At 42.8% G+C, this 16,820-nt stretch overlaps 1 protein-coding gene across 3 annotated transcripts; it reads right to left on the reverse strand.

Annotated features, from left to right (window-relative positions):
* Positions 1-1,003: 1,003 nt before the first annotated feature.
* CASP3 (caspase 3) lies at positions 1,004-16,712 on the reverse strand. 3 transcript variants are annotated; one of them, XM_082237934.1, is made up of 7 exons: positions 16,603-16,712; positions 12,848-12,929; positions 9,736-9,860; positions 8,623-8,751; positions 7,269-7,444; positions 5,259-5,376; positions 1,004-4,231 (listed from the first exon to the last, which is right to left on the reverse strand). In XM_082237934.1, exons 2-7 carry the CDS (start codon positions 12,919-12,921, stop codon positions 4,005-4,007), a joined length of 849 nt encoding a protein of 282 aa, XP_082094060.1. In that variant the 5' UTR covers positions 12,922-12,929; positions 16,603-16,712; the 3' UTR covers positions 1,004-4,004. The 3 variants fall into 3 exon arrangements, with proteins under 3 accessions (XP_082094060.1, XP_082094059.1, XP_082094058.1); XM_082237933.1 differs by lacking the exon at positions 16,603-16,712 and adding an exon at positions 16,461-16,596; XM_082237932.1 differs by lacking the exon at positions 16,603-16,712 and having other exon boundaries at positions 12,848-12,972.
* Positions 16,713-16,820: the final 108 nt, after the last annotated feature.

Raw genomic sequence — 16,820 nt, forward strand, 5'->3', positions numbered from 1 at the left:
ACCCACTCTGCTATTGTGACTACTATTTGTTTTGAGCAGTTTTTTATATTAATTGCCTTCAACATAGTGCTAAAGTGAGCATTCAATCAATGTATGGGTGGCGCGGTGGGTAAAACCACAGAGCCTAGGACATGCAGATCAGAAGGTTGGCGGTTCGAATCCCCACAACGAAGTGAGCTCCCGTTGCTCGGTCCCTGCTCCTGCCAACCTAGCAGTTCGAAAGCACATCAAAGTACAAGTAGATAAATAGGTACTGCTTCGACGGGAAGGTAAACGGTGTTTCCGTGCGCTGCTCTGGTTCGCCAGAAGCGGCTTAGTCTTGCTGGCCACATGACCCGGAAGCTGTACGCCAGCTCCCTCGGCTAATAAAGCGAGATGAGTGCCGCAACCCCAGAGTCGGCCACAACTGGACCTAATGGTCAGGGGTCCCTAATGGAACATTCTCTCCCTCTACTCCCTCTGTACACTCCCTGTATCCATGGGGGGGGGGGTTTCTCCCAACTTTCCAGGAGCAGATAGGGGGATGGCACAGGATGCATGTGAGGAGAGAAGGGGGGGGTCCTGTTTCTTGCACAAGCACTAATCCTTGAGTTAGTGCAAATATTTTGTTGAGTTCCGCTCGTTGGTCCTGTCATGGCCACAAGTGGGGAAGAAGCAAAGTTAAGAATTTACTGCATGCTGCCTGTTTGTCTTAACCACTGTTTAAGCTATAGTTTAACATGACACGTGATCAATGTCTCATTTGCCACACTAAATTATAGGCAGAGTGACATTAAAGAGGAACAATATTTTTGAGGCCAACTCATTGCCTGAAATGGAGGTTGCATTGCTGTTAATAGTTCACATCTGTATATGGCAAGTGTTCTTTAAACTTTACCTGTAGAATAATTTTTTTCTATGTGGGTTAATATGATTATCTATACACTTTAAACAGGACCGAGAAACTGGAACTTGTAAGACGTTCTAAATGTCTAGGTTTTTTTAAATAAAAAAGTAACCAAAGCTAGTTAAACAATGCACATGGTTTATTAGGTTTTCATACAGGAGTTAAGATAGTCACAGTCACACGCATAAATTAATCATATCTAATAATTTAAACCTTTGCCAAAAATCTTGTTTGCAATGATGGGTAGTTTCAGATATTGCTCTGTATTATTCTTTTTAAAAGATTCATGCCTCTAAGCAAGAGACATAGTCAACTCTTCTGAATAAATTAACTGATTTATTTAGCTGACGATAAGTTCAAATGTATAGAAACTATTGCATATTATGCCATTTGAAGCACATTGCTGTGCTTGCTTCTCAAAGTTCAGTTATTTAGCAGGTGGTGAGTAGGTGGGTGGATCAAATCCAGGAGCCCCCATGGCTGAATAAGGACACCAAAACTTCAAGAAACATTGAAGTGTGGATCTGCGACTCTATTCCAAAGAGCCATGATATGCACATACACCAGTGAATGCTGTATTCTGTCCCACTTGCTCCCATTTCCTATTTTGCTATTGACAAATCTTACATGCATGCAGAACCTATTTCTGCACATTATCTCCCATCTGGATCAAGATGAAAGGTCTCAACCCGAAACATGCACAGCTATCTCAGTTACACTCATAATAATTTCTCCGAGTATTGCGAGCATCACAAGTTCACTAACACAAGCTTTTATCCATGCCTGAAGGCATTCACTATCATGTTAATATTGAGCACAACATGCACAGGCACAGCAAGCCTTGGCTCATATGCTCCCTGTATGGCAGAGGAGCTCAGATGCTTTTTCTTCCACTTTTAGTTAGCTGCAGTTTGCTGTGCCATCTAGACCCTGAATTGTGTTTGACATGAACTACGAATAGTTTAATGCAAGCTAGCTTAGTAACCCATGGTTTGAAAGTTGGCATAAGTAACATTAGCTACAGGTTGCCAATTCAGTGATGCAACAAACCCATTAACCGAAAATGGAAGCAAAAGCTTCTAAACTCTTCCTCCTGACCATGTGTGAAGAGGGCAAAGGGAGTGCTTGCAAAAACAAGGCTCACTGAACCTGCTTGTGCGTGTTGTGCAAAACCATGGTTTAGCATAAATTATTAACTACCATGTTGCCTGTACTTACTTATTTGTAAGCCTACTTGAAATCTACAGAAGTTCATATTGAGTGAAGGAGGGTGAATAGCATTACCTATCAAATGTGCACACCTAGAAAGTAATCCCAGATAATGATCATGATAGTCCCTGTGGGAAGCCCTGGGTAAAAATAAGAGAAGCAAAACATCATGGTTGGAGTATACTACAGATTGCAATACCAAGGAAGATTGGGGAAACATGTCCTGAAACAAATTACAGATGTTTCAAAGAAGCAATAACGCTTCAAATGCCCTGGTATCTGTGGGAATACAAACTCTGCTAAGCACAGATCATGCAACAAATTTCTGACATGCCTTGCTGAAAACCATCTCTTTCACAATGTGGAGGAAGCAGCGAGGGGTTGGCTATTCTTGACCAGATCTTAACCAGCAGGGAAGTGGTGAGAACTTCAGGGGGGAAAGTAACTACTGTACGTAATGATGACATTACATATGGAAAGGTGGAAGAAAGTGTAGCAAAACTTGAACCTTTCATTTCAGGAAAGATGTTTTTCATGGTATCAGAGAAATACTAGGTGGGATTCCATAGCTAGATATAGTACTGGGGGAAAGAGCCCCAGACAGGCACAAGTTGGGTTGTTGTTGTTTTTTAAAAAAGGAGTTACTAAGGACACAATTACTAACAATTCCAGATGAGAAAGAAAAATGGCAGATGTCTTTAAAAAATAATAAAGACAATGTAGCTGCACAAAAAGCTGAGTAATAAGCTGAAAATAGAAGCAACCTTCAAGAAAAGGGGGAAGGAAGGACAGGTCACCAGGGACACGTAGCCCAGGCTTGTAAGAGCCATGTCAAGAAAGCGAAGAATGAGCCAATGCAGGCAGGACACAAAGTTGTATGAAGAAAGTAGTTAAGAATCTGCATGCTAGAAAGGGCCGAAGAAATATTTTACTTCGAGCTGAAGATGAACTTCTATTTTACATACTTGCTTCTAAGTCTTAGTATTTTAAAACATGCTGCTTTTTAAAAAAGGAATCAGAATCAGGATTGGGAAATGGGACATGCATTTTTCATATACTTCTTATCATCAAATAGAATATATAAATAAAACTAAGAACCACAAAAATGTGTTTAGGAGCAGGCTGAATTTATACTCTTCACAAACTACCACTTGCACAACACTCCTGCCTAAACTGAAATGTGAATGTAAGCATGCAAAACTGCTTTAAGGCCTGGATCCAGTAAGGATCAGCGTTCCAAGAACCATTTGCCATCTATTAGAAAAGAAGCACCTCTTTAAAAAAAAAATAAAAAATCTTAAGGTATTCTATAGTGGTCAAAAAGCTTTGAAAAGGCTCAAAAAGCATTTCATATAGCCATTTCTAAAAGGCTGAAGAACGACCTCACAAGTTTGATTGTGCTACATGATTGTATATGAAAGATAATAGTTTAGTCCTTACGCCATATTGAAAAACTGCACTCTTGTGTCATTACATTAATTTCTCCAATTCTAATGGTATTGACTGGGGGGGGGGGAATACCATTTCTATCAACAGTTTGCTTTCAGGTAAATAACCCTAGGATTGGGCTGCAACAGTTACCAAAGTTAACTAAAAGTAACCTTTTACTGCTCTTCAGTCTGCGGCAACTGATACTTTATTTTGACAGTAATAGTTGATCTCTTCCTTCAATCTATTTTAGCAACGAGGTTAGAGCATAATTGCAAATCTACATATATTTTCATTTTCCAAACTAGAATTTCTGAACTAGCAAGTGATCCCACTATTCTAGTGATTGTAGTAATCCACTCCATAGGTCATAACATTTCAATACAACCTATGTATTAGAGACTGGACATCGGGACAAGAGTTAAAAATGATATAAAACGCTAGTGCTCTTCTGCTAGCTTTCACATCACAGTGTAGGAAGCTAGTGAGGAAAATAAAAATCTTTTGTGAGCATAGACACAATACAAGGGATCTGCTTCTTTCCGTGGAAGTCTGGTCTGTTTGAATAAGAACTGAATTCTGCAACCTTGCGATTTACACGTGTCAGAATTTGCATAAGTTCAAGTTTTGTAGCATGCTGTTTCAGCATCCCACACAGTGACTGTATAAACCAGGAGCCATCTGATGAGTTCCTCCAAGAGTAGTAGCCTATAAGAAAAAAAATGAATTGAATAAAATATAATGTTCTTCAAAATGAGACTACAAAAGCTAATCATGTTTGAGAATCAGAATTGGGAGGGACCCCAGGGTCATCTAGTCCACGCAATGCAGGAATCTTACTTTTATTAAACTGATTAAGGTCACAATCACCCCACCACAACTAGATAACTTTGCCCCAGAACAAGGGTGTTCATTCAGTTTAGTAAAGGGCTACACATTAATCTCATTTAACTTTTATTTGTCCTGCTGTTAAGCCTACCACCCCTTAGTCTCAAATATTCCCCAAGAGAAGTGTTGAGATTAAAAAACCATCTTCATACATGGCCATGTTGATTTGGAGATATTTTCCACTTAGGCTATCTAGCTAGTGCATGCAGGTTGATGGGCCAGTAACATTTTTGTACATGAAATGGTTTTGCAAAAGGAGGGAGAAGTATTCAGGCACCTTTGTTGGACTAGGACATGGGTTGACAAACTAAGGCCCATGGGCTGGATCAGGCTTCATTGCCTTCTGGATCCGGCCCGCGGAGGGTCCGGGAATCGCCATGTGGATCGCCAGTGTGCGTGTTCTTTCCCTCTCCCCTACACGGTGCTGCCGCTGCCTCCTCCCTCCCTCCCTCCCGGCTTCTCCCCACCCTGCCTAGAGGAGGAAGGGGGCTGGGTTTTATTGATGCCAGCAGCAGCAGTGCTCAAGCGGCCTGCCATTTTAAGCAGCCCCTCTCCGGAGCCCTTTTGTGCACTGCTCATCGTCCCTCCACCGCCGCCAGCCCCTGCCGCTTGCAAGACACAAGTAAGCAGCCACCGGGGCTTATCCAATGCTGTGGAGAAGGGAGGGGAGAGTCGTGCGGGGGGGGGCCTTATAGTCCGGCCCCCCACAAGGTCTGAGGGACAGTGGACCGGCCCCCTGCTGAAAACGTTTGCTGATTCTTGGACTAGAATATGCATGAAATAAAAAGTTATAAAGTCATCTATGTATTTTGAGCAAAAGGTTGCATCTTTTATTCATTTATCTTACCGGGAGCAGTTGAATAGGCATATAGGAAGTCGGCTTCTACAGGTATTTTCTGACATGTGCTTTCATCCGTGCCACTGTCTGTTTCAATACCAGAATCAAGGTCTGTTCCTCTACAAGCCTATGAAAAGGAAGACAGAAGAGTAAAAGGAAGACAGAAGAGTAAAAAGAAGAAAGAAAGTACCGTATTTTTCATCCCATAGGACGCTCCGTCCCATAGGACGCATCTAGTTTTTTTGGGGGGAAATAAAGGAAATTTCCCCCCCTTTATTTTCCCCCCAAAAGCAGGTCGGAGAAACCGAACCAGGTCGAGGAACAGCGGGATGGTGGCGCTGCGCCTCCCTGCTGTCCCCCGAGCTTGTGGGGCTGGCCAATGTCTGCCCGGCGCAAGGGGCGCTCTGCTTCAGGGTGCCCTGCCCGCCGGGCGGCAGGCTGCTATCTGTAGCGTGGGGAACTCCTGCAGGGCTCCCCACGCTGCGGATGTCTGCCCGGTGCGAGGGGCGCTCTGCTTCAGGGTGTCCCGCCCGCCCGCTGGGCGGCAGGCTGCTATCCGCAGTGTGGGGAGCCCTGCAGGGACCTCCCGCAGGGCTGTCTAGGCTGCGGATGTGTTCCCGAAGCGCTGGGCGCTCTGCTTTCAGGGCGCCCGATGCTCCGGGAAGCAGGCTACTATCCACAGCCTACACAGCCCTGCGGGACCTCCCGCAGGGCTGCCTAGGCTGCGGATGTCTTCCTGAAGCCTGGAGAGCGACAAGGGTCGGTGCGCACCGACCCCTCTCTCTCTCTCCAAGCTTCAGTGAAAGCCTGCATTCGCCCCATAGGACGCACCCATATTTCCCCTTCATTTTTGGAGGGGAAAAAGTGCGTCCTATAGGGCGAAAAATACGGTAAATATTACCACTATTGGCTTGCTGAAAATGGCAACAGTTGGATACAAATGAACACAAACAAGGAATAAGAGAACTCATTTATGCACATCTTGAAAGGGGAGGCATGCTAATCTTGATGAGGTATGAGTTTCAAATTGAAATTTGCAGTTTTGTGACATGGAAAAGCCGTTCTGAGTCAGAGAAGAAGTTCACAGCACTTTTAAAGCACTCTGCTAAAACAGTGGTCACAGGTGAGAGAACCATCAACCTAAACTGAAACAGTAAGAAATGCTTTTCTGAACTGGTTATGGTTTAGAGGCATTGGTCAAATGCTTAGGTTTGGCCATTTTAGTTTCTCAGTGAAAGCCCTGGCTAATGTTTCCGAAGGTTGTCCAAGTAGACAAGCTTTTACTAATTAGTATAAAGAAGGCTTCCTCAACCTCGGCCCTCCAGATGATTTTGGCCTACAACTCCCATGATCCCTAGCTAGCAGGACCAGTGGTCAGGGATGATGGGAATTGTAGTCTCAAAACATCTGGAAGGCTGAGGTTGAGGAAGCCTGGCACAAAGTAATGTGTTCTCATTATTAATGCATTACACCATCTTATTCTGTAGGAGACCTAAAATTAAATGACAAATACAAAATCATCATACTGATCTCATTTCCTAATGAAAATGAACAGGGATCATGGCGTTTGGGGCAGTTCTCTTGTTTTCCATCTGTTTACCATATTCAAAAAAAGCAAGGCAACTTAGAGAATAATTCTTAGCAGCTGCCCCACAACTATGATCCTAGTTGCATTTTCTAAAATCACTGTTAAGATTTCCCTTTTCGTTTTCAATGGCCAGTTTTAAGGAAGAAAAGGTATCTAATTCCATTTTTAGTTTGTTTTTTTAGATTGCTGCTATCCTCTCTAAGCAGTAGGAATTGTATGGAAACTGAAATATTAACACTGCTAGAAAGCAAAAAATTAACACTACCAGAAACTGGATATATTTTATATTCCCAGAAATGTAACCATAGATCTTATGCTTATAGTATAATGCAGACATAACATTTTCTTATCTTATCTTTGGGACACATTTTTTTGTTTTTTAAAATAAAAGTCTTCCCAGTATTGTCATCTGCTGAATTTTGCACAATTACCTGAATAAAGAAGAGCTTTGGCTTTCCTGCCAAGGACTTGCATCTGTCTCCTCTGAAGAGACTTGTTAACATTTTTAGCTCCAGAGGACCATCTGTACCATAGATGAGTCCATCCTCTCCATGGCTTAACAAGACACAAACAAAACTGCTTCTCTTGTTGTGATCATCCTTGGCAGCTTCAAAAAACCCAGGTGGAGGGAAAACATTGTTTAAGTATTCAGAAATTCCAAATACTCATTTGACATTTTTTCAACAAGAAACTTTTAGGCAATAGCAAACCTTCAAGCACAATAATGCTTCCCTCAAACAAACAAATAGACAAAGTGAGACAAGCATTGTCAATCATATAGCTTCTTTGGGATAAGCAGCATAGGAACAGGATAATTTAACATTCCTATGAATTTGTGGCAACTGTAAGGCTACCTTAGGCTTGAATGCAGTTAAATTCTCCCCAATGTTGCCCTGCTCTTGCCATACTAGCATGGCATAAATCCATACTAATATGGATAAATCCTGCTGATATGCCATATAATCCTTTTTATAGGTAGGAGGCAGTGACAGCAGTTATTAGCAGGCTTATTATATAAATGAATATTGAAAAGAATCTTACTAAAGCAAATAGTAGTGGGGGAGAGCTTTATAAGTGGAAATGTTTAAAGAAAGTTGGGTCTGACAAATCAAACGGTAACAAAATCAGGATTGAAAGTGACTTCTATTCTAGAATGAGCTTAGTGTCTAGACAAATATTTTCCTGAGTGAGGAATATATATCTTGATGACATTTCTAATCAGGAAGGAATATTTTTAGTTGCCAATTCAGGCTCTGAAGTTATCCAGGTTAGAAATACCAATTACACTGCTTAAGGCTTAAGCAAAATTAAAATATAACTTTAAAATCTTAACCTAAGGAGAGTTCATGAAAGCAGACACGGAGGTGGGATTGTATTCAGTACCTGGGGCACAACTTCCAAACCTTGTTGCTGGGCCTGCAAACACATGGTTCCATGATGGACCTGGTCCACATAGGCATTCCCTCAAGGTGGTCAATTCTGATCTCCAGCTGTTGAGGGGACTGTATCCAGACTTGCCCATTTCCAACAGACGACTTAAGACTGTCAGAGCATACTTTTTTTGATGTTAATCTATGCTTTCAGATCCTCCTACTCAGTGGTGCGCATGCAGCCTGCTGCTACACAAAGGGACCCTTAACCCTTCTGCCACACCAGGTGTTCTACTTATTATTTAATATCAAAGTTCCTCATTGCTAAGAAGAGCGGACAACACAAAAACCCAAGAGTTTATATTTTATATTTTGGCACAGCAGGCAATACATCATCCGCCAAATCACTACTTACCATTATGCAAAACTTCAATAATCTGCTTACATGTAAGATCATTATAAGGCTTGACTGTGTACCCCAAGGTCCTGAATGTGTCTACAACATGTGCAGCATCTGCATCTGTACCAGATCGATATGCCATCCCTTTAGATAAAAAAGAAAAGAAAAGAAGTTGCGTTGACTTAATTTTTGAAAACAGTGTATGCCACAGGCAAATTCTGCTCAGTTATATGAAAATAAAATATGGGAAAGCACAGCTGGAGCCTGAAGACTTGTTCCTATATGAAATATATCAGGATTTATGGAAGACATTCCACCCCGTAAACACAGAAAGAATGGAAACAATGGGTGCACTGGTTTTATTGCAGATGAACAATTGAACTTGGCATCACCCGCTGATCAATGGAGGGACCGACTTTGTATATAAATAAAACAGGTATAGAAAAAACCTTGTGCAGTCGTACCTCGGAAGCTGAACAGAATCCCTTCCGGAAGTCCGTTCGACTTTCAAAACGTTCGGAAACCAAAGCACGGCTTCTGATTGGCTCCAGGAAGCTCCTGCAGCCAATCAGAAGCCACGGAAGCCCCATCAGACATTCGGGTTCCAAAGAACGTTGGCAAACTGGAATATTCACTTCCGGGTTTGCGGCGTTCGGGAGCCAAAACGTTAGATCCGCAGGGCGTTCTGGATCTAAGGTACGATTGTATCGAGCTTGGAAGGAAAAGGAACATTATTGTCAGGCTTCATTTAGGTGTAATGAAGTCACCTAACTGCTTAAAGCACAGCGTTGCTATTTAAAAGGGGTGTTGGAAATCTGTGGCCCTCCACATGTTTTGAGACTAGAACTCCCATCGTCTCTGACAAATGGTCATGCTGCCTGGGGCTGATGGAAGTTGGGAGGCCAACATCTGGGAGGCCACAAGTTCCTCTCTCCTGATATTAAGACCAACAGCTCTCTCCTATGCAGATTTAGGCATGTTTGAACTTACGGACTTCCTTAAGCATACAACAGCCAACTTTGAAAAAGACTAAGCAGTAGATATATTTCACTTTTGACAGTTTAAAGCAGGTTACAGGGAGGGAAGCCTTACCGGCAGGGGGAGAAAGTTTTTTTTAAAAAAAATTACCAGTAGCTGGATGGAAGTTTTTATTGTTGACTAAAAGACACATTCCCATTTCAGGGTGATCCATTCTGTAACTCTCATCTGCCGGTATCACAGAGTCCACAGATTTGCTAATAGGTATGCTCTTCCTAAGGAAAAAATAAAACACAATGTAAAACTTAAATATCTCTCTCAAATTTTCAATTTTCTGATCCTGAATTTAAAAAACAGACTGAGGCTACAATCCTACACACATTTGCCTATGAATAAGTCCAAATGAATTCAAGAGGACTTCTGAGTTTGCATGTATACAATTATACTGCAAATCTGATATCTTCTGGATTTTGCACAAGTTCAGAACAGCATGAATGTTAATGCTGAATGAGAAATTGCTAGCAAAACAACAACAACCTAGTTATAAGCAGTTCCCTCAAATATCCACTATTAAATAAATACAATGGAACAAACAAAACATTTCATGTTTTTATTACAGTGGTACCTCGGGTTACATACGCTTCAGGTTACATATGCTTCAGGTTACACACTCCGCTAACCCAGAAATAGTGCTTCAGGTTAAGAACTTTGCTTCAGGATAAGAACAGAGATCGTGCTCTGGCAGCGCGGCGGCAGCAGGAGGCCCCATTAGCTAAAGTGGTCTTCAGGTTAAGAACAGTTTCAGGTTAAGAACAGACCTCTGGAACGAATTAAGTACTTAACCCGAGGTAAAAAGGTAAAGGTACCCCTGCCCGTACGGGCCAGTCTTGCCAGGCTCTAGGGTTGTGCGCCCATCTCACTTAAGAGGCCGGGAGCCAGCGCTGTCCGCAGACACTTCCGGGTCACGTGGCCAGCGTGACAAGCTGCATCTGGCGAGCCAGCGCAGCACACGGAAACGCCGTTTACCTTCCCGCTGGTAAGCGGTCCCTATTTATCTACTTGCACCCAGGGGTGCTTTCGAACTGCTAGGTTGGCAGGCGCTGGGACTGAGCAACGGGAGCGCACCCCGCCGCGGGGATTCGAACCGCTGACCATGCGATCGGCAAGTCCTAGGCACTGAGGTTTTACCCACAGCGCCACCCGCGTCCCTAGCCCGAGGTACCACTGTACTATTAGATAGACTGGATAACTGAGAACAGATCTGATCCTTTGAGCACATGAAATAGATTAATGAGATGTAAACTCTTCCCTGCACTGCTGAGCTGCATTCAAGATGTTTGGGATGAAATAAATATGACAGAACCATAGTAGGAAGAATGAGAGAAATGTGCAATTATTTTTCACACAAGAAGCTCAAAAGAGGTTTTATGACTGCAAGACCTCCATTGAGCATTTTGTATTCACCTTCTATACAGCAATACTGCTATTATCGTTATTATTAGTTAATGTGTTAACTGCCCTTCAACAACATATCCCTGGGCAGGTTACAGCAATTTAAGATTCAGAATTAAAACAGATTATAGTCACAGGAATAGGGTCTAACATCATAGCTATGCAATATAAACCACGTAAGAGGGTATCAAATTGGCTCTAGTCGTTTTTGTATTAAATCTGAGAGGAACAACAGTAGTCCTTGAAAAGTACAAGTGAATTTTAAAAATAAGCTTTTGAGTGCTTTTTAAAAGTGGGATGGTGAAGAAACCAGTATACACCAAGTGAGGATCCTATGAACAGATCTCAAAATGACTAAAGTTACAAGAGTTTTTAGCCTTAATTCTGTGAATTTATTCGCATAGTCTCTCTTACAGACCTCATTATGCATGGATTTTACAATAAAATATGAAGCACAACAATACAAAAGGGCAGGCAAGGTCTCTGAAAACAAGTTGTTTTGGCACATAGCTGATTATAGTCATACCTTGGTTGTCAAACGCCTTGGTACTCGGACGTTTTGGCTCCCGAACGCCACAAACCCAGACGTGAGTGTTCTGGTTTGCGAACGTTTTTCTGAAGCCGAATGTCCAACACAGCTTCTGATTGAGTGCAAGAAGGTCCTGCAGCCAATCAGAAGCCATGCCTTGGTTTTCAAGCAGTTTCAGGAGCCGAATGGACTCCGTGAACAGATTAAGTTTGTCAACCAAGGTACAACTGTACATGAGCACATCTCCTGTGTATACTTTTTCTTTGGAGCAATCTTCTAGTTACAAGAGCAACTAATAGTCCTAACACCAAAACATACTGGGACATATTCAGCTAATAAGCTGTGATTCCTGAATTGCAAAGGTTTGAACTAGATTACCCTTGGGGTCCCTTCCGATGCTACAATTCTATGATGCCATGACATGGCTGTGCAAGCAGAAGCCAACACAACAGGACTTCTCCTTCTCCTTCTGCAAATATGCTCTGAGATAGGGGACAACCTCCAGAACAGCATGTGTGGGAGATGAGGGGAGAATGTGATGTAGGAGAAGAGGAACTGGAATGGTCTCATTAGTGCTACACTGAATAAAATCCACTGATTATTTGCGATTACAGTGGTACCTCGGGTTAAGTACTTAATTTGTTCCGGAGGTCTGTACTTTACCTGAAACTGTTCTTAACCTGAAGCACCACTTTAGCTAATGGGGCCTCCTGCTGCTGCCACGCCACCGGAGCACGATTTCTGTTCTCATCCTGAAGCAAAGTTCTTAACCTGAAGCACTATTTCTAGGTTAGAGTCTGTAACCTGAAGTGTATGTAACCCGAGGTACCACTGTAATTTAGAGCTCATCTGCATTTCCCTCAATGATTACTCCATCAATGCATTATGAATTAAAAATCGGAGTCCTAGTTGTTTAATACACTTGTTTTCTTGATTACTTGCCTTTCTCAACTTAATTCAAGTGGCATTCCTAAGACTGGTACCCTCTCTTGTATTTTCTTCTCATTTTTACATAAGATTAAGTCCAGGGAGTTGCTGCATTTTCACTGCTGTTTGCTTGCCTTGTCTTTCCATGTAGGATAATGGCTAATGGCAAGGAGGAGTCACAACTCACCATCAGTTGGTGCCAGGCCCATGGGAGGAATGGGTATATTATGGGGTGGACACTCCATATATTTTGAGGGAGATCTAAACTAAAGCCGAAGTCTACAGTGGCTAGAAGAGAAGAAAAAGACCACCACAAAGAACCAACCAACACCAATAGCCAAAATCCCCACTTACCCTTCAGAACCAGGGATTTTTTTTGCATCTGTCACAGTTTGTGAGGATTTCATAATATGGTTTATGTCTGCCATAGTTGTTTCTGTAAACAAAGGATAAAGTGTTATCATCAGAATTTTTTAATGCCAATCAATGCAAGGAGAAAGCAAAGCTTGTGGAAAATAAAATTGTGGCCTCCCATGTATCAAGAGAACAGATAAAGAAAAAATAAAAATGAGCTGCCCCCAACTTCCCTGAGACAAGGAGAATACAACCCTGAGGCATAATTATTCTGAAGGAGCATAAATTTAGCTGAAAGCTAGGCATTTTTAATAAACCCACTAAGGGGAAAGGCAAACAGGTAGTTTATAGCAATTTACAACACTTGGCTACCTGTTCAGGTTTAAAGTCAAATACAGGGTAAAAAAAATACTGCTTCAAAAATAACTTTATACAGTGGTATCTCGGGTTACATACACTTTAGGTTACATACGCTTCAGGTTACACACTCCGCTAACCCAGAAATAGTGCTTCAGGTTAAGAACTTTGCTTCAGGATAAGAACAGAAATTGGGCTCCGGCGGCACGGCAGCAGCAGGAGGCCCCATTAGCTAAAGTGGTGCTTCAGGTTAAGAACAGTTTCAGGTTAAGTACGGACCTCCGGAACAAATTAAGTACTTAACCCAAGGTACCACCGTACCTGAAAATCAACAGTCTGTTAAAATTAAGCAACTTGGCCACAAAAAGACCCATCCATCAGCAGACATCTGTTTTGATTTTGTGCAGTCAGACATATGCTCTGTCACTGACGGTTTGTTTCTTTTCCACAACACCAATGCTAACGTACTGAAGCATCGAAGCTCTTGGGAGGACAACACAGTTACTAGCTAGCTTCACCGGAGTACTAAAGCATTACCTCATCTTGGTTAGCTAATGCATTGATGTCATATTCTGTCAAGCAGAATATACATCTCTCTGGGGAGGATGATCTCATTCTGCAAAGGATGAAAGAAAGGCTTCTAGGAAAGTTATCAGATATTCTGCTTTGAATTTCCTCCTCCCTTAGGTAAGAAACATTTTAAAGGGCACATAAAGTTATGAGGCTTCTAGGAAAAGTCAGTAACAATACAGCTGACATGATTGGTCTTTTTACCCATTACATGTGGGATCATTATAGAATCATGAAATTCTACAGTTGGAAGGGACCATGAGGATCATGTAGTCCAGCCCTCTGCAATGCAGGAATCTTTCGTCCAATGTGGGGCTCAAACCCAGCCTATAGGTGTGTTTATACACACCTTTCTGACTTTAATGTGGCTGGAATGAAGCCAACCATGCAAAGATAAGAGTCACTTTCATTGCTCCATCTATTTTTTGCCTCTGGTCCTGCTCACCACTGACATGGTAGGCTCACAAGACATCCCCGTAATCAGAAGTTGTTGCAATGGGATCTGCTCAAAATGTGTTGCTGTGAAAGCCTATGATAAAAGTGGCTGCTATGCATCACATAAAAGCCCTTTCACTAGTTGTTGGCTATGGTGTCTTTTCTACCATTTGCTACAGTGGTGCCTCGCAAGACGAAAAGAATTCGTTCCGCGAGTCTTTTCGTCTTGCGATGTTTTTCGTCTTGCGAACCACGGTCCGTCGCAACTGCGCCTCTTCAAGCGGCTTTTAAAAAAAAGCGCAAGACATTTTTGTCTTGCGAAGCAAGCCCATAGGGAAATTCGTCTAGCGAAGCAACGCAAAAACGGAAAACCCTTTCGTCTAGCGAGTTTTTCGTCTTGCGAGGCATTCGTCTTGCGGGGCACCACTGTACTTGATGCAATAATCACAAAAGGAAACTGCCATCTAGATGCAACCTAAATTGATCTGCACGTTTTCACATGTCAATTGCTCCTAACGAGCTTTATTTCTACATATATCTGTTTATGTTGACTTAGCCACAAACATTATAAATATGGAAAATGTTTTCTGGAGCTCTTGACACCAGTGACAAATTTCATAGACTTGACTGAGAACATAGATAAGCAAAACTAGCTAGACTATTATTGTGAAAACTGTACTTCTCCTCTTTAACCTTGTTTATCAATCCATACACTCTTATTTTCACTTTTAACAGGAAGATACAATGAATTGCAGAAGGCTGAAAAGATCTAGGCGTCTATCTGCAACTGTCAGTATAGCACCATAGTGTGTCATTCCTCCTTGGAAAACTGACAAGGTTAATTCCGAATAAAGTTTAGTTTCTAGTACAGAGCGGTTAGTGCTGATGACATTAAGACAACAATGTTTTCCTTTGTTGGAAAATAATCTTTTGACTCTCATGCACTTTGTTTTCCTCCTTTTTTGAGAAAAAAGGTGCTGCTGCTTTATGATTGTGAGAGTTCACATTAATATTCAACTGCTTTAGTCTCAAGCTTTCCAATTTCTCCATCCACAGGCCAACTGACTAATTCTTAAGTTACCACTGAAATTTTACATAAAGCCAAAATCATATTGATTTTGGTAGTTCTTTCTTGGGTAATAATTATCACCAGATTTTGTTCAAAATGAAATTCAAAAATTCCTCCTCAGGCAAAACACCAATTTCAAGGGAAATCTAAAGCATTCCTGCAAGACTGACAACGTTTTCCAGATACTGTTGTAGTAATTTTTTGTTAAGACTGACAGCATAATTTCATATATTAATCTAAGCCATTTGAGTGAGGATTAGTTCATGGGTAATGCTGCCATGAAGTCTTTGGTGGAAGGGTGATAAATTACTATGTTCCCATCTTGGTCTCCAAGCAAAACCTATGACAGGAAAAACTCAGGTTTTAAAACTGGCAAGATTGCTAACTACAGAAACAGACAAGATGGCATTATTAAGCAACCCTTTCGATATGCCAACTACTCCCATTGGGCTATTGATCAATTCAAGTGCAGCATACACAATTATCACAAATTTTAATTGCGATTGAAATTAAACCAAAGTAGTTTAGCTACCATCCCCTGCATTGGTACTCACAAACAAGATTATAGTCCTTCCCTTCTGCAGAAACTAGCATACTAATGGGTGTTTGGGGAGTGGTGTTTGTTTTTTTTAAGCACTACTTCACTAATTCTTTCATATCCAGTCACAGAAGGATGCCACATGTCTGATGAGCTGAAAGAATATTAGAACAAAAACGACAGACAGTGAAGGGGAGATTTCTCAACTCTACCACCAAGCCACATGTGTGGGGGGTGGGTTCAGAGAAAACTTGCTGCATGCTGCTGAAATAAGATCTCTCGGTCTGCTTCAGCTCTGTAAAGAAAAGAAAAGAAAGCGGGTCCCCTCTTGTTTGCAGCTCAGCGAACACTGGGCTGGATTCAGACCTGCCAGCTCCTCGCCTGGTTCCTAATAAAAGGCTCGAGGGCATCCGTGATCCGCGCCTCAGATGCGCTGGGACGGAAAGAAGTAGGAACAATAAGCAGCTATGGCGCCCAACAGCTGCAACAGCAGCAGGGGCTGCCGGAGGAAGGGGAAAAGCCGAGCAGGAGAGAGGCTGGGGGGGGGGGGCGTGGGAAGGCGGGCGGGGACCGGGCTTCCCACGCGGGTGGGGCTCGGCTGGGGAAGCAACAGTTTCCCGCAGAGAAACTTTTCTTTGTTTTACCTTTGCCGTCTGCTTTCCCCGCGCGCTTCCTGCTATCAAAACAAGGAGCGCCACGCCGGGCGGGGAGGGCGCCTGCAGGCTGGCTGGCTAGCTTCCCTGAGGGGGGAGAAAAAGCAGCCTGGGCGATCCGCGGGCTACTGACCTCGGACGCCTCCTCCTCCTCCTTCGGTGCTGCTGCGGTTGCCCGCTTCCCTCTTTGGACCCAAGTGCCTGGCGGAGCGCGCTCCCTCTTTCTTCCGCACTTTGCTCCTTCGCTCCGTCTCCCACCCCTCAGCCCCGCCCCAAGAGGAGGAGGAGGAGGAGGAAAGGAAGAAGGAGAGGAAGCTGCCCTAGCAACGGCGACGGCCCCAGCAACAAGGA

The sequence above is a fragment of the Podarcis vaucheri genome (assembly GCF_965113315.1).
Source record: "Podarcis vaucheri genome assembly, chromosome: 9".
NCBI lineage: Eukaryota > Metazoa > Chordata > Lepidosauria > Squamata > Lacertidae > Podarcis > Podarcis vaucheri.

What these genes read in the sequence shown, in the direction of transcription:
- CASP3 (XM_082237932.1), bottom strand. Translation starts at nt 12,957, where the DNA reads ATGATAACACTTTATCCTTTGTTTACAGAAACAACTATGGCAGACATA. An exon ending in TATTGAAGTTTTGCATAATG is followed by an intron (nt 7,445 to 8,622) that starts GTAAGTAGTGAT and finishes GGTTTTTTGAAG; the next exon opens with CTGCCAAGGATGATCACAAC. An exon ending in TGCCTATTCAACTGCTCCCG is followed by an intron (nt 4,232 to 5,258) that starts GTAAGATAAATG and finishes TTTTTCTTATAG; the next exon opens with GCTACTACTCTTGGAGGAAC.